General features: G+C 37.0%; 2 protein-coding genes across 2 annotated transcripts in view; both read right to left on the bottom strand.

Moving 5' to 3' along the window:
• Window positions 1–951, bottom strand: LOC149206990 (FRIGIDA-like protein 4a). Its single transcript, XM_089397884.1, has 3 exons — window positions 843–951; window positions 571–746; window positions 1–453 (listed from the first exon to the last, which is right to left on the bottom strand). The coding sequence occupies exons 1-3, from the start codon at window positions 949–951 to the stop codon at window positions 1–3; spliced, it is 738 nt and encodes a 245-aa protein (XP_089254010.1).
• A 413-nt stretch (window positions 952–1,364) lies between these two features.
• The window catches only part of LOC149206989 (FRIGIDA-like protein 3), a 40,559-nt gene continuing 17,584 nt past the window's right edge, over window positions 1,365–24,339 (bottom strand). The window contains exon 2 of the mRNA XM_089397883.1: window positions 1,365–1,813. Within this exon, the coding sequence (XP_089254009.1) occupies window positions 1,365–1,813 (449 nt within the window). The remainder of the gene's footprint in view (window positions 1,814–24,339) is intronic.

Below are 24,339 nucleotides of genomic sequence, written 5' to 3'. Positions count from 1 at the left end.
TTATGGATACATATATGGCCTTGAGAGCGAGACTGGAGTCCTATTTCCAACACCATAGCCTGCTCCATATAATCCTTGGTTTGATCTGTCATATGCATTTTGGCCCTGTAGGTTGTAGGATGTAACACCTGGAGCTGCACCAGAATATTGTACTCTATCCAAAGACCTATAAAAGCTTCTGTCTGCACCATTGGAAGAAGCATAAAGATTCGGAGTTCTTTCATCTGCACTTAACGGAGGCATATATACACCAGCATTTCCTCCATTAGCACGAGGACGCTTAGGTTGAGACTTAATATCACCTGCAGACCTTTTTCTGTCAGCCTTAGCTTTCTCTAGCTCAGCTACACGCTTTTGAAGAGGATCTGGTGAGAATTGCGATTCAAGTTTGTGCTCCTCAAGGCAATTTATAACAGCTCTGTAAGCAGAAAGCTCTTTTGTATTTACTTCATTCTATAGCACCAAATAAAAATATCGGTCAAAAAAGGAACTTCTGATATAACCAACAATACTAAGCCAAAATGATCATCACATAACAAGACATTTTGTATAACAGTAATACAATCGTACTTGTGCAACAGTAGAGTTATTCCCACTTTTTAAACTTGCCTGAGAAGCTTTCTTAGCATCTTTCAGATATTCCTTCAACAAAGGAACAGGTGCAAACTTCTCTGTCAACCCAAATGCATGAGCAAAGTTGACTGCCTCAATTTGTTTTCCACTATTGACCAGGGTTTCTACAACATCTGCATGAAATTGTCACAAAATTTTCAGTTAATCTGAATATGTCATAAACATTTGAAATACCAAAAGATAGTTTACTGTGAAAGAAAAAACAATACAGACAACTTCAACATATTTGTCAATAAAGATAACAGCTATGTCAGCTTGAGACCATTTTCGTAAGTAAACAGTTCCCCACTCATGAAAGGCCTTATGACACTTTACCATAGATGATCATCATCAGGTGCCTTTATTAATATCAAAAAAATAACTTACATACAACTTTCTACCTCATAAAAAGATGTCTACCTAGTAGAGGCCACTCAGTATCTGCCTTGCATATGAAATGTTGAGATCTAAAGAAAAGACTACCAACCCTGTCAACTTTGAAATCCGTTAACTGGACTAAACAAAAAACGTTGGGAAGGTTTACTACAGCCAGGATTACCAAAATTTATCTTCAACTCAATCAGCCACAACCAAGTATACTGATAAAATCCACCAGTCCCTCAAAAAAACCAAGCTAGCCATGAATGCCAGAAAAACAACAAAAAGCCTATCTACCAAAATGGATGGAAATTTTGCCAGCCTAGCCACTGAGGCTAACATTACATAACACCAGCCAACCAACCTGGCATTTTTTATTCAAGTCCAAGGGAACGACAAAGTTCAGGTGTCTGCCTGCACCGTGCAACTGCAAGAACAAGCTTGCATAAGTCATCTTTATCAAACTCTAACGCAATTCCAAAAGTAGCTAGAAGTTGCAAGAAGGTCTGGGCCTCCAACGAATTTCCATTGGCAACATCTCCTTCAAGGTTTATCTTATACTTCCATTCATGTGCAATACTTTTGGCTTGCTCCTTTATATTTAAGGGCAGAACGGGATGTTCAACACCCAAAATAGGATCTGCCAAAACAGGTACAAGAGATTCCTGTAATAATGTACAGGCCCGGCGTAGAGCCGGGAGCCTAGACTCTTTCTTGTCACTTGACTTTTTTTCAAGAGAATAAAACCCCTCCAAGGGCTCTAACACTAACCGTGGTGGGTTAGTTGCAGATTTTAATGTAGAGGGAACCTCATTGCAAAGCCCTATTTCCAATTGCAAAAGTCATTAAGAATGGGAAGAAAGGATTTAGGGATTATAATATCTGAAAATTTCTCTTTTTAAAGTATTATAAAATGACTTTAGATATTTATATAACAATAATAAGTGGAAATCAGAAAAAGAAAAAGAAAAGAAAAGAAATTGATTGGAGATAAAAAATTTATAATTTTGTAAATGTTATTGAGTTCCAATGCTCAAACAAAATATTTATAAAAGGTAATTGACTGGTTTGTGGATGAAGCAAGCATTTGGAGGCTAATTCGTGAAGTCTGAACATAAAAGAGGTGAAATTAGAATGAGTAATGATAAGACATACATCCTTGTATAGAAATTTCAATGAGGTTCTTCTTAAAGGTGACTTAATTGTATCACATTGATTTTGACATGACAACATCAGTAAAATGATAGAAAAGTCGTTACAACTAGTACACCTGTGTTTGGTGCATTAATCACTATATGAGATTGAAGGAATCTGGCGCATTCTCGATCAGAACTATTGCTTGATTGACAACAACATGAGTCTTGTGTTGTACAACAATTGTATAATTGGTGCATTAATCACTGTATGAGATTGAAGGAATCTGGTCGCATTCTCAATCAGAACTATTGACAACATCATGGGCCTTGTGTTGTACAACAATTGTATAATTTGATTGTGAAGGATTTAAGGAGAAGTAATGTTGTTTTTTCTGATCCTAGTAAGGATTTTCAAATATACTATTTATTGGTCCCTGTGGTATACATTGTTTGGACCTTGTTTTCTCCCTTAATTGTAAGTGCATAAAAATATTAGATTCATAGGACAGGGTACCATTAATCATGTGATCCAATGATCTTGGACGTTTTTTATTGAATTCTTCAAAACTTATTTCCATTTGATCTTCCAAAATGTGAAGATAGTTTTATTGGTTGGAACAATGCTACAACTTACAAGTTATAATAACAGAGATTCTGTTATGCATAATGCTTTCCACCTTGCAATCTTTTTGTGGATATCGTTAAGCAATATTCTCTTCGAGTAAAGAATAAATTATTGTGTGTAGAGTAATTGGGTTTACTATAGTAATGATCGTAACATTTTGTAGTCTTTTGTTTGTTGTTATGTGGTTTAGTGGTTGAGACAGTGCATTACCATGTTAATGACCCAAAGTCAAACTTAGAGATTAGAGCCCTCAATTATAAGTTTGTTGAATTTTATGAGATTTATATGCAATATTAATTCAATAATTAAAAAAAATATAGACTTAGGCACCCTAAATAAACTTCAATTTATACATCTTTAGAATTTCATTTATGCTACATATCTGCATCTTATGTACATTTTCCCATTCCCATGTCGGAATTGTTCCTCAATTTATGCCTTACGGCGTTTCCTTTGCAACATTTGGTGCAAATGCTAGTTAAGTGTATATCCCGACATAGATCATTGTTCAAAGTCACGTACTCATCTTTTCCCTGCGTTGTCCTACTGAGTTCGACTAAAACCACGATTTTACTGAGTTCGATTTTATTTGGAATCAAAATTAGTTAGATGGTTATTAAACGAGGATAAAACCCTTATATTCTATTGTTTTTTAAAAAGAATGCACATTAAATCAATTGAAGGCGTGGCACAAGACTCTGTGTACCAGAGGAAACTTCTAGGGTTCAGTAGGAAATATGGAGCGAGCACACATTTGTCTCTACATTTATTTTTATGAAACTTGCAAGCAGCACACAGAGATGCCTACAACCCCTCGCTAATAGCAAAACAATTCAAAAAAAAAGAAGCAAATCTATCTGCAAAACAGTTCCTAAAAAATACAAATATCTTTGATAGACGCTTTTTTGGCATTGGTTTGGACATGTAGCTATTATGCAAAAACCTTGATCTATGGGCAGCCCTGGATAATTACAGGGAATTAAGGAATTCCAAAAATAAATAGATAATTGCACAAATAATATAAACGGATTAATAAAAAAAAATTAATTCACAAATATTTTTTAGATCATTTATTTATAAAAGGATGTGACAGATAACCTTTTGACATTTAGCCTGTAACTATTATGCAGAAGTTTTGATTTTACGGCACAAACATAAACTGAGCAGACGGCACAAACATAAACTGATTAATGAAAGTTCTTCCATTCCTCAGCATATTCATTTATAAAAATAAAACAAATTATTAACTACACAGATAAATTATTAAACCTAAAATTTTATCCAGACATAGATCATTTTTCATCTTTCCCCTGGGTTGTCTTGCCGAGTTCGATTAAACCCAAGATTTTACTGTGCAAATATTTAGTGAGTAGATAATGTTGAAGATAATGCTTAAAATAAAGCTATGTAATTGTTGACAAATTAGCTAGCAAATTTTGTGTTTTGAGTTATCAAAATTAGGGCAGAAAATTTATAGATGTAATCAGTGATCATTCAAAAAATTATTAGAGACATTAGTCAGATAATGGATATTGCAATTAGAAATATGTGGGCTATATAATAATGTATTCATTGTTCCTATGTAGATATGAGATTCCAATGAGAGTTCAACTCATGGATTGAGAATCAGACTTCTCTTATTTTTCTTCATTAGTTTTCTTTATGTTTCATATGCATGCTCCTGCTAGATTTAACATGGTATCATAGCTAGGTTAAGGGAGTTGATTTATATGTAAAGTGTGTGTTGTTGGCATGAAGTTTCAAATGTTTGTGAAAGCCATTTGCAAGAGTTTTCATAATTTTGTGAAGCCTGTACAGATTCAAGTTATTGGTTGGAGTGCTCGGTAGTTAGCAGCAATGGCCAACAATATGAATATTTCTCAACCACAAATACTAATGTTTCAAAGTGACAACGGATATACAGAACCAGATGCTCACACACTTGCCCGTTGGACTGAAGACCAACGAAACCAGTGAAATGAAAATCGTAGGAAAGATTCAAAGGCTCTCTTCCTAATCCAGCAAGCAGTGCATGATTCTATTTTTCCGAGACTAGTTGGAGTAACAAAATCAAATGAGGCATGGGATGCTTTGCAGCAAACATATCAAGGAAGCAATAAGGTAAAAATTGTTAAGTTGCAGTCATTAAGAAGAGAATTTGAAACCTTGTGCATGCAAAACTCTGAATTTATTCAAGATTTTCTCACTAGAGTTATGGGTATAGTGAATGAAATTAGGTCTTATGGAGAAGATTTAAAATATCAAAAAATTGTTGAGAAGATTTTAAGAAGTTTGCCTGCAAAATTTGATGGGGTTGTTGTTGCTATTGAGGAGTCTAAGGATCTAACTCAGTTGTTTGTGAATGAGCTAATGGGGTCTCTTCAATCTCATGAGCAAAGAATCAATAGATCTTCTGAAAAATCTATTGAGCAAGCTTTTCAAGCAAGAGGAAATATTTTCAAAGACAAAAGTGGTTCCTCTCATGAGGAAAGCCAGAACACTTTTGGAAGAGGAAGAGGACAAACATACAGAAGAGGCAGAGGTCGAGGAAGATTTTTTTCTGCATACAACAAAGGACAAGGTAATGATGATAGTGATGGAGGTAAAAGATTTAATAAATCCCAAGTTCAGTGTTTTTATTATAAAAGATTTAGCCATTATGAAAGAAATTGTTGGAAAAAACAAACACAAGAAGTTAATTTTCCTGAAGAAAAAGAAGAGGTTGGCACTTTATTCTTGGCTTTTGATTCAACTAATAATGTTTCCAAAGAGGTGTGGCTTATGGATAGTGGTTGCAACAATCACATGGCAGGAAAAAAAGATGGCTTTGTAGAGATAGATGAATCTACAAAATTTGATGTACTATTGGGAGATGACAAGCCAGTTGAAGCTAAAGGGAAGGAAACAATTGTTGCGAAGACAAAAAAACGAAAACCAAAGCACATTAATGATGTTTTATATGTTCCTTGTCTAGCACATAATTTCTTGAGTGTGGGGTAGCTCCTTGAAAAGGGATATTTAATTGTTTTCAAGGACAAGCAATGCATAATATATGATAAAACTGGTCACATTAAAATTATTGCTAAGACTAATATGCTGCAAAATAGAATTTTTGCTTTCAATCTCCCTTGTGAAGCAAGTACAACATTAAATGTTGCTTATGATGATAGTTCCTGGCTATGGCACATAAGGTATGGACATTTGAATATGAAAGGCTTGAAATTGTTATATAACAAGAAAATGGCCAAAGGGTTACCACTTATTAGTTCTACTGATAAAAGTCTGTGAAGGGTGTATTATTGGTAAGAAACATAGAGATTGTATTCATGGTAAGAAACATAGAGATTCATTTCCAGTAGGAAAATCATGGAGAGCAAGTAAACCATTAGAACTAGTGCATGCAGATATATGTGGTCCTATGAAAACCTTGTCTCTCAACAAAAATAAGTATTTCATTATTTTTGTGGATGATTTTAGTAGAAGAACATGGGTATATTTTATTAAAGAAAAATCTAATGCATTTGTCATATTTCAAAAATTTAAAGCTCTTGTGGAAAAGCAAAGTGGTTATTATCTAAAAGCATTACGCATAGATAGAGGGGGAGGATTAACTTCTAATAAGTTTGATTCTTATTATAAAATGAATGGCATTCAAAGGCAAACGACAGCTAGTTATACTCCACAACAGAATGGCATTGCAGAATGTAAGAATAGAACAATTGTTGAAATGGATAGGAGCATGATGAAAGGTAAAAACCTTCCAGTTTTTTTTTGGGCTGAAGCTGTAGCTACATCTGTTTATCTACTTAATAAATGCCCAACAAGATTTGTGAAAAATATTACCCCTTATGAAGCATGGTGTGGAAGAAAACCCAATATTTCTCATTTAAGAGTCTTTGGTTGCATTGCCTATGCTCATGTTCTTGCTGAAAAGAAAAGAAAGCTTGATGATAAAAGTGTGAAATTCATTTTTATTGGCTATTGTGAGGAAACCAAAGGTTATAGATTGTACTTTTACTAACGCAATTGATATACATCAATCAACCTCATCAACTCTCATAAACTATGGTTAAAGCAAATGCTAAAATCAATTTCCAAAATAGATGTGTTAGTAACTATTTTGATGATTATTAAGAATGATGTCTAATCTATATGTTTATTTTGGAATATGTTTTTATAATTTTAATTTAATCATCGATAATTATTAAATAGATAGAAATTTAATAACCGGCGTAAAATATTTTAGAATTTTTTTATAAGTATACAAAAATAAAATGCTAAAATCAATTTCAAAATTAATTAACATGTGATATTATTAAACAATGATATTAATCCAAAGTATTATAACTATTTACCAGTTAATTTTTTTTATTAAATTAAATGGGTTGAATCTCTATAATAAAAAAAAATTTAGTAGAAAACTTAAAATTTAATAATCATGACCTCTTTATTAATAAAAGTTAACAAAAGTCTAACTCTAAAAATCTCATGGCCTTTTTATTGATATACATCCATCAACCATATCAACTCTCATCAACCATAATCAAATCAAATGCTAAAATCAATTTCCAAAATAATTGTGTTAGTAACTATTTTAATGATTATTAAAAATGATGCCCAATCTATATGTTTTTAGGAACGAAAAAGCGTGATTATATTATATAAGGAATATAATGATCAGAAATATATTTTCCAGATAGAAACTGCATATGAGCTAGAAACGGACTAAAGGGCAATCCGTTACAGAAAAAACCTGAGAAAGAGGATAGAAATCCATAAAAACATAAATCTGATGATCATCCAAATAGACAGCCATTCTTTGTAATAGAGGCCTCAAAGACGATATTTTGTAAATACAAACATTGGAGAACTAAGATCCTTCGTGGAGGAAACAACGCAAATACCAAAAAAGTGATTGACAAAATCATAATGAGGACAACAAGGACAAAATTGACAAAACATACCTGACACCAGCAAGATGATATTATGCATCAGGTAAAGAAAATTTTGTGATAGAGAACACTTGCTTGTCTGAAATTACCTTCATGTGCCATATACCTGGAGTTGAAAACAGACCTTCCTTTGATAATCTGTCTGCTTTCTTGTTTTGTAGCCTGTAAATGTGTTGTATGGAACATCCTTCCATCCTTTCCCATAGGAAAACAATCCTGTTCATCCAACCTGCAAGGTGAGGATTGCTATTATGGATTTTTCCTAGAACAAAATCAACCATTACTTTGGAATCCCCAAATATTGAGACGGATTTAATGTTAAAAAGAAATAGAAAAAGAGAAGCCCCGTGAGAGCCATCGCCTCCGCTTTGCAGCCGGATCCTTTTCCTCCATTCCACGAAATAAGAAATTGAGTATATTCATCCATGATGATGTGGATTCCACAGCCACAAGTGTTGTTTTGTGCCGCTCCATCAAATAACGCTTGCGGGAACATGTTATGAAACAAATCATCCATGTTGGGATTTAATCTTTTTTCCTTGGGAGGCTTTTCAGGTAAGGAATCAAAAAGAAAAGATATGCTTTGGATGATTCCCATGAAAGGCTCCTTACTTTCCTTAAAAATTTTGTTCCTCCATCTCCATATGCACCATAAGGTAATGATAAAAATCGGCCTCCAGGATTCCTTTTGCCTGCTCCACCAAACAAAAGCCTCTTGTATAGATGAGTGAGAAGCATGAGGGAATCCATATAAAATTTCCAGAGCTTGCCATATCTGCTGCATTTTCTGACAGAGAAGGAACATATGACAGTTTGTTTCATCCTCAGATTTGCAAATTGAGCAGAGACCCGGACCCTGCCAGCCCCTCTTTTTTAAATTTTCCCAAGATAAGTTTTTATTGTGGAATACCAGCCACGAGAAAAAAATGGATTTGGAGAGGCATCCTGATTTCCAGAAAGTTGATGGAAAAATAGAGCTGGGAATGGCATTTCTTGAGGCTATCAGATTCAGGTAAATATCCTTTACTCGAACCTGGGATATCCCTTTCATATCTTTCCATGTTAGGACATCGATATCTAAGGAGCGATGTATTCCACAGTTCCTCAGACAAACTTTTAAATTCTTCCACTGTCTTGCTACATTCTCAGTCATCCCCATATTGCCATCTTCTTTCCAAATAGGGAAGGGTCCATGCCATTCTGCAATAAGTTTGTCCCAAGTAAAATAACCTTTTCTGTGGAAAAAGTTAAGGAGTGTCTTAGGCAAGATGATTTCCTCCTGTCCGCTCAAGAAAGAATCAAGTCCTATGAGAATCTTGCTACCAGTTTGAAAACTCCAAATCAGATTCTTTAGAAAAAAACCCTTCTATCTTACGAAAACTTAGCCATATTGCAGAACCATAAATGGATCTGATCCTTCCCAACCTGAACCAGTATCAGATATCCTTACTACCCATATACTCCTTTTTTATGGTATCACTCCATGGACCCTCTCCAAAAATACCTCTCCACAGGGATTTGCATAGAAGGGCCTTTCCAAAACTCCGCAGGTCCAGCAGCCCCCATCCCCCAAGATTTTTTTGCAACAAGATCGCTGATAACTTAGACAAGTGATATTTTCTTTTCTTACCCTGGCCACCCCAAATAAAATTTTCTATTATCTTGTTCATTTTCTAAATAATGCTTGCTGGAAGAAAAAAAAAATGCGCCTAATAAACCGCGAGTTGAGTTAGGACTAATTGAGCCAGAATGACTCTTCCTGCCATAGAAAGGCATTTGTATTCCCAAACTGAAATCTTTTTGTAGTATCTTTCTATTATCCATTGCCAGTCCATTTTAGAGTATCCTTTTTCTTTTAGCTGGAATCCTAAATATTTCATTCCCTGATTGATGGACCGCGCCTCTATCCCAAAGAGAGAGGAAATCCACTCTATTAGTTCCAGATTACCATCATTATGTAAGAGAGCAGATTTGGACTCATTTATTTGTAAGCTTGTGGCCCTTTGGAAATTTTTGAGGATATCATATAAGCATAACCAAGTGAGCCTGCAAAGCATTCCAAAAATAAGTATATCATCAACAAATAGATTATGCGATATATAATTGTTCCTGCAGATCCTCAGAGGTTGACATCTGTTTTCACTAACTGCCTTATTGATGTGCAGGCTTAAGGAGTTCATTGCCAGGATAAACAATAAGGGAGATAGCGGGCATCCTTGGCACAGACCCCTGGCAGCTAGGAAAAAAGGAGATGGAATCCCATTTATTATAACAGCATAGTTCACCTTCTCCACACAGGCCATTACCCAGTTTATCATGTTTGCTCTCAGTCCAATCTTTGCAAGAAGGCATCTGATGAAACCCCAATCAAGGCAATCATATGCCTTTTGGAGATCAATTTTGAAAATGGCAGCTTCACTTTTTTTGGTGTGCATGGAAAATAAAACCTCCTGAGTGTTAGCAACAACGTCCAAAATATTTCTTCCTTTCAGAAAAGCATGCTAATCCTTTGTTAAATACTTTGACAAGGTTCCTTTTAACCTTTCTACGATAATTTTTGATATGATTTTGTATGAAATGTTGCAGAGAGATATCGACTTGTAGTCTTGGAAAGATTCTGCTTCCTTTTTCTTGGGAATGAGGGAGACATGAGTGGATGAGGTAATCTGGTGGACTCTGCCTGATATTCTTGAGCCCTCAACCATCCTTAGCAGATCTTATTTGATAAGATCAAAAAAATGGATGAAAAATTTGATCGTCCAGCCATCTGGACCAGGGCATTTATCCTTTTTAAAGGATTTCATGGTTCCTAGAAGTTCTTCCTCCGTTATTGGCTGAAAAAGATAATCATTTTGATCCCTGTCAAACATTTGAGGAAAAAGATCTATTCCCCACAGAATGTCCTGAATCCTGCAAACATCAGATCTTTTGTATTGGTTTCCAAAATATCTCACGGCTTCACTTGAGATGTCTTGTTGAGAGTATAGAAAGTCTCCCTTTCCATCCTTTATTTTCCATATAGAATTATTTTCTCTTCTTGAGCTTGCAAATCTGTGAAAAAAAATTTAATTTCTATCTCCTTCCTTTAGCCAGATTGCCCTGCTCTTTAATCTCCATGATGCCTCTTCCTGTTCCAGGATTTTGCATTTCCTCCTTTGTAGTTCCTTTATACGACATCTCATGTTGAAAGGGATACCATGAGCAACTAAATTTCCAGAGATGCTATCCAATTCCTTCTGAATTTCCTGAAGGGCTGATCTATTTTGTTTTCTTTTCTTAAACTGCCAATCCTTTACAAAAATTCTAATGGAAGCCAGCTTATCTCTAAAAGTTAAGAATGGAGGCATATTCTCTTTTGATGATAATTCCTTCCATTTTCTAATTATGGCTTCATTGAAATCAGTATCTTCCAAACATAGCCTATTAAATTTAAAAGGATACCCTTTCCTGAATCCCTTTTCTCTCCATCCTAAGAATATCAGCCTATGGTCTGATATAAAATCATTTCCTATTGATGTAAAGGGCATGCCTAGTCTATCAATTATAATTTCATGAAGAATGAAACGATCAAGTCTCTTTGCTATATATGCTCCTTTAGTTCTTCCATTGTCCCATGTTGGCATCATTTTAGGTGGATTTATGTCAACAAGATTCCTATGCAGCAGCTCATATCTAATGCGGTCAGCAAAAGGATCTTTTTTCCGACTGTTCCCCCATATTTCATCAGAGCTTAGCGTGACATTTAGATCTCCTGCAATCATCAAATACTCAATATCAACAATTTTTTATGCAAAAATTTTCTCCCAGTATGTTATCCTGTTTTTTTAAGGAGCATACATGTTTAAAATGTTTATGGACCAGTCTTTCCCCCTAATAGACGCTGATATGAGAATGTCGGCAAAGCACTTGTATGCTTTTGCTCTGATCTAATCAGGGTTCCATAAAACTGCTAGGCCCCCAGAAAGACCATTTGCCTCCAAAGCAACCATATGCCACGTAGGTAACATTTTTATGAAATATGAGATAGATACAAGAGTGTTGTGCACGGTTTCTTGGATTAGAATGACTTTGGGTTGTTTTTCAAAAAAACGATTCTTAAGGGCTAAATTTTTTTTATCAGCCCCCAACCCCCTTATATTCATGGATAAAATGAAAGTCATTTTGAAGGCTTTGTGGCCACACTTGCTCTAAGAGGCCCTTCTTCCATCATATCAATGATCGGTATGTCTACTAAATATAGATTTCGAATTCCTTTGCCATAACCATTAACCCTTCCTCTGAAATGCCTACTACCCCTATTATTTTTCCTTCTCACTGTAATATTTTTTGTAGAGTTTGGACTTATTTGAGGGGATGATGGCTTTCCTGGTTTATGAATGGTTAGGGGTCTGAGCTCAAGTGATTTCTTGCTAAGGAGGTAGTCTAGGTCACTACCAATCGAATTTGATGGGGATGAAATAGGGGAGTTTAGAGGGGTCGCCGAAACCATAGGCTCCTTACCTTTCTGAGATTGAGATAGTCCCCTTTTCGATGAAGGAGAGGAAGATGAGATTAAAGTGATTTGAGAGTCCACTTTGAAAGTATTAATAGATTGGGGAACCGGAAGAGGGACTGGGAAATCTTTGCTAGCAATAGGTTCCGGAGGGGGTGTGCAAAACAAGATGGGATTCCTTTTTTCAGATGAGCCGAGGGGTCTACTCGAGCTTTCAGGCAGGTTGCATTTTTTTTTAGTATATGTTGATGGAGAGATATGGTACCGAGTCATAGATTTCTGAACGGGGGAAGAGAAATTTTGACAGTCATCTTCAGGATTAAAAACCCCCTTCAGTTTACCAGATTCTAAAGGAGATGAGCTTATAGTAGAGGATTCCTTTACCATTTCAGAATAGGAAGACCTTGTCCCCTATTTTTTTTTGCTGATAGATATTTACCATGATATATTCGGTTTTTTAACACAGGCCGACGAGGACAATTTTTATGAAGATGTCCTGTCTTGTGGCATACTGAGCACCTGAAGGGTACTCCCCAAAAGTCCAATCTTTGATTAATCTTTAGATCCCTCCATGATATCTCGATATGTTCGGGGAAACCTCCTCTATAGGCTTTCTCAATGAGAACCCATGCTACCCATTTGTCTTTCTCCCCCAGACATCTTAGATTCACATATACATATCTTCCTAAGGCATTTCCTATCTCAGATAAAGTTTCCTTTGACCATAACTCCAGGGGAAGGCCAGGGAGTTTGACCCAAATTAAATTATTTATGGGAGTATTCTTCAACGGATTATAGCCAATGTACCATTTGTGTAGCACCAGGAAGCTCCTTCCATGCACCCATGGATGAGCCTGAACCGCTTCCAGGTCACTGGCACTCAGAAAATGAAAGAAATACCACTCCTTCATCAGTTTAGCTATGATGGGGATGTAGCCAATCAAAGGTTTCCATTGAGACTCTAACCATTTTCTCATCCTGGCATCGTCCATCTCAGGGAAGTGCCATTGGCCAACCAAGGCATTCTCCTGCAGGCTTTCAATACGGTCGGTTAGATAAATGCTATCTAATTTAATCGTCGCTGGTGGTAGGATGGTTTTAACAGGTTTTATATTCTTCTTGAAACAATATGAGGGTTCATGTTCTACGTGTTCTCTTTGGAAGTGTTCACTTCGGATTCCTTCCCGGGAGGTTTGTGGATTATGACAACAATTTCCATCCAGGTCATCCGTTTGCAGCAAAGGATTGACAGACATGTCAGCTAGCGTAGACTGCTAGTTGTTTGTCAACGTGGCAGTACCCTTACAAGACTCGGCTTCTACCGCAGCTTGGATCATGGCCTTCGTGGGCGATACGCCTGACCCCTAGTCCATAAAAATCCACCCCCTGTTTACTGTGAAATCCTAAAAAGGAATTTTCCATATCAGGTAATAAATCATGCAATAAGTTGACTTTACCAATACTGAAAATAATACCCACAGCATATATGAATCGGAAGGGAAAAGTGAAATTTTGCTTGACAAAAGTATTGACATAAAGAAATCTCGGGAACTAGAACACTTCCTTTCCAATGCAGGAACAAATACCAAAGCATCCCGCAAGTCTTCAGCCAGCATGGACAGCCAGTCGTTTGTTAACGTGGTGGTACCCTTTACAAGACTCAGCTTGTACATATGCTTGCAGCATGGTCTCCGTGGCCGATGCGACTGACCCCCAAACCATAAAAATCCACCCCCTGTGTACTTTGCAATCCTAAAAAGGGATTTTGTGGATCTGGAAGTAAAACCTACAATAAATTGATCTGACCACTACTGGATATAATACCCAGAGCAGATATGAGTCGGAGGGGGGAAGTGAATTTTGCCTGACATAAGTACTGACAGTAGGTAGATTGGGAGTTAAGACAACTTCCTTTCCAAAACAGGGATCAGATACCAAAGTAGCCGACTAGACTTCAAGATTTATGAGGAAATGATGTAAACCTGAGTCAGCATTGGTTAGCAATTAAGAAATGGCTGCTTTCTAATGACCCACAAGCTCCAATGCCATGTCATCGAGTACCATTCCTTGTACTCCATAAGCTGTTGAATTCAAAACTCTGCTAGAACCAAATCCCAAGGAGAGGAAAAAACGAGAACCGGGAAAGAGAACTCCGATTCTGGTGAACGGAAAATTTCACCCAGAAAAACCAGGAGACAGAAACGTTCCAGAAGGAACATTCAGTCTCAGTCAAGAGAAATCCAAAAATTCCAGAATGCAGTCCAGGAATCGTAAGGAAAAAACAAGGAATTGGATTACACGATAGAGAAGTCTTGTTTCCCTCTCCTTTCTCGGTATTAGATGAAAAACAAAGATTAAAGTGGCTTTTGGAGATGTTTCAGGATGAAACATCCAGGCATACAATACAACAGCAGCAAAACTCATACACACACCACCAAGAGCCTATCCTGAACCAAATATCTACACAGGGCTTAGATATGACAAAGAAATTCTTCAAATTGAAAAGAGATACCCACGACCTTACTGATTCTACAACTCCTGGCATATGAAAAACGAGGGAGAGAAAACCTAAAGCGATCCTCCTTTTAAACAGAAGATATCCTAAAACTGAACTCCAGGATGATATATATTCATAATCTATACGGATGAAAATATAGTCATGCAGAAAAGAAATCATACTTTGTATATACCATCCCATTCTATATATCCATCACACTCCATAATTGGAAAAAGAACAAATCAACAAAAAACATCTAAATTTACATAATGGATGGACAGTATTACTAACCTTCACTATAGCGCAACCGTGAAGAGACGAACACCGCCATAGCCAGAAAGACACCACCAGCCCGAAGTTATCCCTGCCAACTTCCCAAAAGCTTTGATAGAGAAAGTAAAATACTAAACTGAAACTGGTTATAAGAGTAACTCAGGAGAATCACCCTGTAATCTGGATAACAAAAGTATGTAGTGAGGGAGAAAAAGCTTAGCAGTAGGAGAGGAAAGTCGAGGAAGTGTAAACAGACCTCCCCGCGCAGGGGCGCGTAGAGGAAAAAGGATGTCTAAACTGAAAAGGATGGAAACCAAAGTTGATAAAGTGTAGGCTGCCACCCGGTTCGAAAACTTGCATTCAGATAATGGCTTCGGGAGATGACAGATGGAATTTCATGCAAAAAGAGGCTCCAGGAGATGACAGGTGGTATCTCATGCAAGAAGCCAATGGAGCCTCGCAAGAAACAAAGAGCTCATTACAAAAGAAGCCCATTTGATGGGTGACAGAGCGGAGAAACCTGGTTGGCCGCCATGACGGTGCTCCCTCTCGCAGGTTGGCCGCTACTATCACTTGTTTCAAGAAACCTATATTCTCTTACCCTAGAATAAGTTTTTATAATTTTAATTTAATTATCAATAATTATTAAATAGATAAAAATTTAATAACACCTTGACCTTACCTTGAAGATAAACCATTAATCCTAAAGCTATAGTTGCTGCAATTGAAACGAAACTGTTATCGTTCTTCCCTCATTGCTAAGACTAGAAATCAAGTTAAACACTACCAAAGCACAATACAATGAACCAACACTACTCCAACAAAATGCAATCAATTACAAATGAGCTTGCTTGGTTTTTATGCACGGATAGCATAGGCGAGTCACACAGATAGCAAATGAGCTTGCTTAGGTTTTATGCACGGATAGCAAATGATCTTGCTTGGGTTTTATGCACGGATAGCAAATGAGCTTGCTCATTTTTTATGCATGAGTAACGCAGGTGATACATGTACTATATATAGACAAGGTAGCAACGACCCACAAACATGAACCGCGTGTAGTAGCGTATGAAACACGGATGAAGTTCAAATAAGATTAGTCTTTTCATGGCACGCGGTGCGGAAAATTATAGAGCTACATAAACCAGGACACAGAATAAGCTAATCCTGTTAAAAAGATTACTTGCATGCCCTCTTTTGGCCATAAAATTGACATGAATGGGCAGAATTTCTTAATATAATAGTAGTTTTACTAGGGTTTAAATTTCGTATGTAACCAAGTTTTTTCCAATTTTGATTCAATCCCAATCATCCATGTAAACTCCTACCAAAATCAATAACTTAGGTGTGGCCACTCGATTAATTTGTTTTCCTCAAAGTATACAATTTTTTTGTGCATTGAATTCAATTTTTGTAAAGACCAACAACTCCACTCCAGTTTACTTGTCTTTTCCTGCAACGGTCATATTTTGCCGGCCCCACGCTTCATAAAACTGGGATGCTACATGGAGTGTATGTTTCTAGGCATTTTTGACATTTCCATGTGATAGTTGTACAACGGATGTTGAAGCGCCTATATTAAGAAAACAAAAACAAAAAAAATGGTTGCGGATAATATTCAAAAGATTTAGTTACCACCATACGCAACCCTTAAAACCCAAGATTTTAAAAGTGTAACATTGGATCATTCTGATATAGTGATATGGGGTTTAACGGTAAGTTTTGTTGGCTGAAAGCCACAAGATGGAGGTTCAAGTCTCATTGAGTATATGCCCTGTTTTGTCTTGGCTAGAAGTGTAGGCGACCCTCGAGCGGACGTCTCGGCTCTTGTTGAGGCATAAGTTAATTGCTATTGTGTGCGGCTTGCAGGTTGTTGCACCTAGCCTAGGTTTATAGTGGCAGCCAGTTGGATTTGATCTTGGGCCTGTTCAGGATAACTCTCACTAGTTACTGATTATCCTAGATTAAAAAAAAAACAAAAACAAAAACAAAAAAACAAAAAACAAAAAACATTGGATCATTCTGCTCAGGATGGGGTGGACAAACATTAAATTGGCGGTTCTCAGGGTTATACCTCTACACCACGTAGCACACAAAGATGAGAGGCTCCATTATTATGTACTATGAGGAGGAGAATCTAAAAGGTACTTTGGTTATGTTAGGAGGGAAGGTGGAATTTATTTCACTATCAAGTTCAAGCGATGAAATTTGGGATGGGAGTAGGGGTTAAATTTGACACCTGTATACTTGTTTTTTTCTTTTTTACATGTTAAATACTATTGGTTTCTAAATCTACACGTCATCACTGACTCGCCAATAATTTTTGAAAATGTCATATTAACGATCCTATTCAAAATTGACCAGTTTTAAATTTTTTTATATATATTATTATATACATACACTGCATACTGCAATGACGGTATGATGGTACTCGAGTGAGAATCATTCCACCTTGGTAAAAAGAAACGAGAGAAACTGGAGGTTGCAGCCTGGAGCTATTAATGGCACGCCGCATGGATGATGAGGGTGGTAATGCGGAATGGTCTTGTCAGCGAATAAAAATTAATTTTGAATATTTGTTTGGTACGAATCACGATTTCCAAATCCGAAAAAATCTATTACTTCACAACTTTGAAATCCAAATAGATCTTCTTCTTTTTCTATTACTTCACAAATTTGAAATCCAAATAGATCTTCTTCACACGAAACTTTGCCTAATGAAATATGTCGTGAAATATGGTTTGCGCTCTAATTTTTCTTGAAACTCCATGTTATATGCGTGTTACAATGATAACCTTAATAATGACCAAAGAAATGGCCATTTGAGTATGTATCCTTAGTTATCATTGAAATTAACTTTAGTTGTTTTGAATTGTCAATTGTATGGCTAATTCTTCAAGTTTGTTTCAGGGTAAAGGATTCAGAGAAATCCAAATCATTGGCCAATTCTTCAAGTTTGTTGCAGAGCAAAGGATTCAAAGAAATAAAAATCATTTCTTCAGTGCAAGAATTCTTATCATTTGAAAGCACTGTCTATGATAATTGCATTCAAATCCATATAATTACCTTAATACCCAATTCAGGATCTACACAGAGGATCTGTTGGCACCTTATAGAGAAGTGACACCTTAGGGAGATACCCTGTAGAAAATAAGAACTAATTCGAGGTTGCAAAAACAAAGAAACTATGTCTGCATGAGAGCAGGTCGCAGATTATGTAATATTAATAGCTCGAGTTTCTCGTTTCCTTGTATCTGCATCATTTGCAAGTTGTACAGTCCTAACCCTAGGCTCCAAGCTAGTAGCTACTGCCCTACCAGTTATGTTCACAGCCTCCAAACTCCAGTTCAAGTTCCAAATTTTAACCATTTTAGCCATCATAGTTTGAGAAAAGATTGCAGACCACTCACACAGTTTGAGAACAGGAATTTGTTCGGTTATCCTCCAGTTCAAGTTCCAAATTCTAGCCATTTTAGCCATCACAGTTTGAGAAAATATTGCAAACCACTGGTACAGTTTGAGAACAAGAATCTGTTCGGTTGTCCTTAAGCTTCTTGCTAGTAGATTTTGCGTCATAGGTAAGTGGTTTCTGCGCATGATTCTTTTGTGTTTTTGTCTGAAAATTTTTAATTAGTAACTCCATTGAATATATTTACATTCTTGATCAAACATGATTTCAATATATACTTTCTAATATATATTTTTGTTATTTTTTAGAAATAAAAAAAAATTACAGAGATGTAGATACATATTTTCCATTTATTTTCTTACTATTTCCATCTTAAAGAAAAAAGGCTGAACATTTTAACTACCTAGAAAAATCACAGAAATATCATCAACAAGTCTCAAATGATAGTGTAGCAATGACACTTGAGTTGATTGGCACAATACAACATGGAAATTTTGCAAAATACAATTTGCAGAAATTAAATGAAACTTGTACAAATAAATATTATAAGTCATGTGATGGGCAATTTAAAAGTAAAACTGTCATAAAAATATTCTCTGACAGGTATGGGCACCCGTCAAATTTAACCCCTGGAGGGGAGCATCACAGAAAGTGAGATGGGAACCATGGGTGCTTGTTTGGGTGTTGGTTTTGTAGGCATGTGCAGTGGAAAACCGGTTTTCAGTAGATTGGAATTTGGCTGTGAGAGAAGTATATGGCATCCTCGAAAGATCTCGAGTGGCAATTTGGTTCAATTTGGCTTAGCATTTGGTTGGAATACCTGGCACCTTCACGCAATTCCAAATTGTTGTTTCACGTTGGTCTTCTCTTCACGCATTGAGAAGGTAACCCTGGCTCATTGTTTCTCTTGGTCTAGGTGGTATGTCTTCTATCCCTCGAGCAATCTCTGGGAGCTCTGCGAAGGGGACTCCTTTGAATTATGGAGTTTATGCCTATGAGTCTTAAAAGATCATCATTGTTTCTTTGTTCTTAGTTTGAGTCCTCGGTTTCACAAGTCTAGCTGTTGTTGGTGCCCTAGTTTTAGCACGCTTTTAGTTGCCACCCATGTCTATTACTTAACCAAGAGGTCGTCCATTTCTCCTTTAAGTGTTTTCATTCGTTTGAATTGTTGTTGTTCTGGGGTCGGTGTTTCGTGGGTTTGCTCTCAGGCCACCTCGGTGGTAGAATTTTTCATTTGTGGGTTTGTGGACTTCAATGTCTTTTCTAGGAAGTTGTTTGGTTTTAGGGCAATCCCTCTCGGCCTGTTTCAAAACCTACCCTGGTGTGGCTTTTGTCATACTATACTTAAGACTAGCAGGTTTTAGTTTTATTGAACCTCAGGGGTTTGTTCTTACTTCTTTTCTCGAAGGAGTTTTAAGGTGTGCTCCAAGACCCTGACGACTAGTTCCTCATCTTTGAAAGTAATGCCATGCCAAAGAGGGAGGCCTCGCGATGGGGGAGGCCATCACTTCAACGCAGGTTTTCTAGCTCATAGCCACAACGCTTCTTCTAAAAATTCCGCTAGCTTGGAATGTGAGGGTGAAGTGGCTCACACTTCAGACAGACCGTTGTCCTCCCTGTATGGTTGCTCCAGCCTTCATGGATTCCATCGCAGAGCAACTAAGAGGTATCCAGGTCAATATCTAAATCATTCGCGATCACAGGTATGAAGAACACAACAAATTGGTTGCATATATGAATGATATACAATTAAGTGAGAACTAGATATTCAAACATTTGGATAGTCTCCAACAGAGCCATCACCGAATGAATGACCACCTCTATAATCTGGAAGCCTGGGTGGAACATATTGATTTCCATATGCATGAACGTATAGGTTATTTTGCAGCTCCACCTGTACTCCATCTCCATCCCCTCCTTAATATATTGTTAGTTTTTGTGATCTTTTTGTCTCCCTTAAACAATGTAAGGATTCTAAGCCTAAAGAAAATAATGCATGTAAAAACTTATGTGTGACATCCTCCAACCCATATCCAACTAATCTAGTTAAAATGAGAAAAAAAAATAAAAAATTAAAACATCTTTTGTAATATTTATTTTTATGAAAATCAAATTAAAAAAACTTAACTCAAGCAGAAAAACAAAAAAAAACAAAAAACAACATTGCATTACCTTTCACATAATATCGTGGAAATATTCCATTAATATCAGCTTTCACTTTCCAAGTAAAATGAATGGGGATGAAAAATAGGACAGCCTCAACATACATTTCCACGATTTTGTGAGGAGGATGCACATTGAATTTATATTTTGGAATTGATTGCATCATTATCAGCGTTCACTATGGCAAAGAAAAGAGAGGAGTAAATGGATACCAAATGAAAAATCACACATGAATGTTAGAGCCAATGGTGCGCAACAAAATAAAAGACATACACAGTAAATAAACACATCATAAATGACACAGAGGTTTAACTTGGTTCACCCAACCAATCTGGGCTATGTCCACCAAACATAGGCATCGGCAATCTTTATTATCAAAACAGGATATTACAAGATAATCAAGTTCCTCACAAACTCTCACACACCCATCCCAATCCGTATGGACACCTGTTTTATAGCTAAGAGAATCTAACTGACTCATAAATCCTCTTCCATCAAATATAGGATGTATTAACTCTCTACCAACAAAATAGAGCTAATATAGCAAGAGATCTTATTATTGTCACCTACTTGAGATTTTTTGCCTAATTTATTAAAATAGAAAATCTCAACAATCTCCACCTTGACAACAATTAGCCTGATACCATGTTTCTTTATTATTTATTTTTTCTGCAAGCCAAGAGAAGCCAAACACCAACGCAGCTTCTCCAACAAAACCGGTTTCGTGAACATGTCTGCACAGTTTTCCTTTGTATGCACCTTTCAAGAGAGACTCCCCTTTCAGTGATAACCTGTCTTACAAAATGGTACTTTATTGGTATATGCTTTGATTTACTATGATAGGCCGGATTCTTAGACAAATTTATTGCATTTGGACTATCACAAAGTAACTTGATGTTGTCCTGTAACCTACCAAACTCACCAAGCAAAACCTTTCAGCCAAACCGCTTCTTTGCAAGCATGCGAAGCAGCAATGTATTCTGCTTCAGTAGTGGATAAAGCAACAATGTTTTGTAGCTTTGACATCCAGCTAATAGCTCCACCTGCAAGAGTAAAGACATACCCTGAAGTTGACCTTCTCTTATCCAAATCACCTGCAAAATCGGAATCAAAATACCCGCAAACAAATTCACTTCTCTTATTGTAAGTGATACAATAACTACTTGTGCCTCTCAAATACCGAAGCACCCATTTCACCGTTGACCAGTGTTCTTTACCTGGATTTTCCATATACCTGCTGACAACCCCAACTGCATGTGAAATATCTGGTCGAGTACAAACCATCGCATACATCAAACATCCTACTACATTGGCATATGGAGTTCGAGACATATATTCCTTTTCTTCATCTGTATTGTTATAGACATTTTTGTGCCTTGTAGCTCCAAGCATGAAATGTCCATAAACCAAGGGCTCCTAAGTCCCTAAAAGTGTTGTTCTAACCCCTAAAGGAACAAGGTTAACAAATTACAGCTTCTCCCAGAAGTTCTCCACCAGAAACTGCTCAGAATAAGTCAAAACAGGATCATTTTAGCTGCTTCACTGGCTAGCTGCGTTGCATAGCACCTAAACGCACTAGCTGGCTGCGTTGCAACACACCTAAATGCACTATGAGGGTGCGTTGAGCGAGAAATGACAAATGGCAGTGCCATTCCGCGAGGTGGAAAGACAATGGAAGCTTTCAGAATCTTCTCCTATGACACTTGCCTCACTGAATTCGACCAAGGATGAGTAAGAGGCTTTCAGTCTCCAAGTGGAAGCAAGAACTGAAAGAGAGAAGACACTAATCAAATCATAAGCTAACTCATCCTCCTTGCATACATCTATATATGGATCCCTCATCCCAGAGATCCAGAGGCTGGAATTTTGCACATTGTAAGGAATTGTTGTTGGTTTTGAGACAGAGATCAGAGTATTGGGTGATTTATGCTTTGTTGGAGGTGAAGAGGGGCTTCTTTGCTGGGAGGTTGATGCTGGGTCAGGAACCATCGGTTGTAACTCCTCCTGGATCTTCTTGTTTATCAAAAAAACTATTTGAGTTTTTCCTCCATGCTTTTGTATCATTGATGCTTGTTACATTTGTATGGTTAACTTAAATCTGATCCTAAGTTGTTTATGAATATAGATCCATGTCTTTGTATAGTGTTCTTCTTCTGTGATCTTACAGGTACTTGGTGAAGCTGGGCAAGTAAGGGAGCAGGTAGCTAGAAGCTGTCAAAGAAGAGAGGGATTGGATCAAAGGATTAGTGCAAGACACAGGTCGGTTCTTTCCATCCCCCTCTATCTATAGTTCATAAAGGAAATACAAAAGTAGTTTTCTCTGTTTGTTTCTAAGGCAGCTGTCACACCTTAGTGGGATAGAGCAGTTCTAAATAGACACTTTTCCAGGTAACAAAATGGCGACTCCGCTGGGGACGATTGTCTAATTAGTTTATTTCTGTATCTCTTTGTTGTTTCTTTCATAAACTTATAAGTAGCATTCGAACTGCATTTTCCATAACAAATGCAAAGTAGACATCTGCTGCTTCAATCCATTCACTGGATTTGTTTATGATTTGAACAGTTGATTCACAAATGATCTGATTGCCCTTGTGATAGCTCTTAGACCCTCCTTAAATCTTCCCTTGATTGTGCATTACTGATTGCTTTTACTCGGCCAAAAACCAAAGACTAAACTGCAAAATGTGACCCAGAACCCGGACAGATTCTCATTTCTGGCCCAGCGCAGGTACTGTTAAGAGTCTCTGCATTTCAGCGCACTTCCCGAAAGGGCAACCTGCGCTGCAATCCAGTTTCTCTGTGTTACAGGTGCGTTGATCAGCCTAGCCCTGTGCAGCTGAGGTTCTTGTGCTTCATTCTTTCCAGTTTTGTCTCTGAATTTTGCAGCCTGTGATCAGTATATGCCTGTTTAAAACCCATTTTCCTTACTGATATTCTGCCTCCTTTGTACAAAAGAACTATAGATGTTTTTGTGTGTTTGTTTGGTCGTTTACAGTTTTCCATTGCAAAAGTAGAATATTCGTACTGTCGTCCTTTGATTTAGATTTGTCGTAAGTGTCGATTTCGATCATAGGAGAAAGTTTGATTACTGTTGATAGTGGATTATACTTTTACTATTGCCTTTGGTCTGAATTTGTGACTTTCTAGTGTCAAAAACGAGTATTTATTTCAAAACCTTAAAGTGTCGTAATCGTCTTTATCTTTTGATTTCGAAAAGAAGCTTGTTTGTGTTTGTCACTTGAAAGCAAATTCAGATTTGTACATCAACTTTCTTTTTAGCATCAATACTAAGAGAGTCAAAAACAAATACATGCATGTGCATTTGCATATTGACAGTCTGTTTGGTTTGATTTAGGAAAGTTCATTTACAGTGTGCTCTTTGCTCTTTGTGAAAAGATTGTGTCTTTCTTTTCCTCTAGTAGCTAGGATTTTCATTGCACAAAAGAGATAAAAGTTTGTTTATCATCTTTAGATTGCATTTTATGAATTACATCTACATCTCGTGGTGAACCCAAAAGGCAAACTTCATAAGAAAGATCAACTTAAAATAAACTCAATGAATCTAACAACGCTTTGGAACTTAACGCACAACATTTAGAGGTCTAGGCTAGAGACGTATTCCGGCGTCGTAAAGCCTGGTAACTGTTGTCCTCACTGATGGTTGGGTGGTTCCTCCACTTTGAGATGATAAGTGCCAGTACGGACTTGTGCTCCCACATACCGTCGAGTATATTTTGGGAGACCCCTATAGGCTTAAATCATTTATCCATAGGAAGCCGTGTCTGCCGCCCTATCAATCGCA

This window comes from Pinus tabuliformis, chromosome 1_2, assembly GCF_031772625.1.
Source record: "Pinus tabuliformis cultivar Carrire ecotype Pingquan chromosome 1_2, CPIR1, whole genome shotgun sequence".
NCBI classification, from domain to species: Eukaryota; Viridiplantae; Streptophyta; class Pinopsida; order Pinales; family Pinaceae; genus Pinus; species Pinus tabuliformis.
This window is presented reverse-complemented; position numbering and strand designations above follow the sequence as displayed.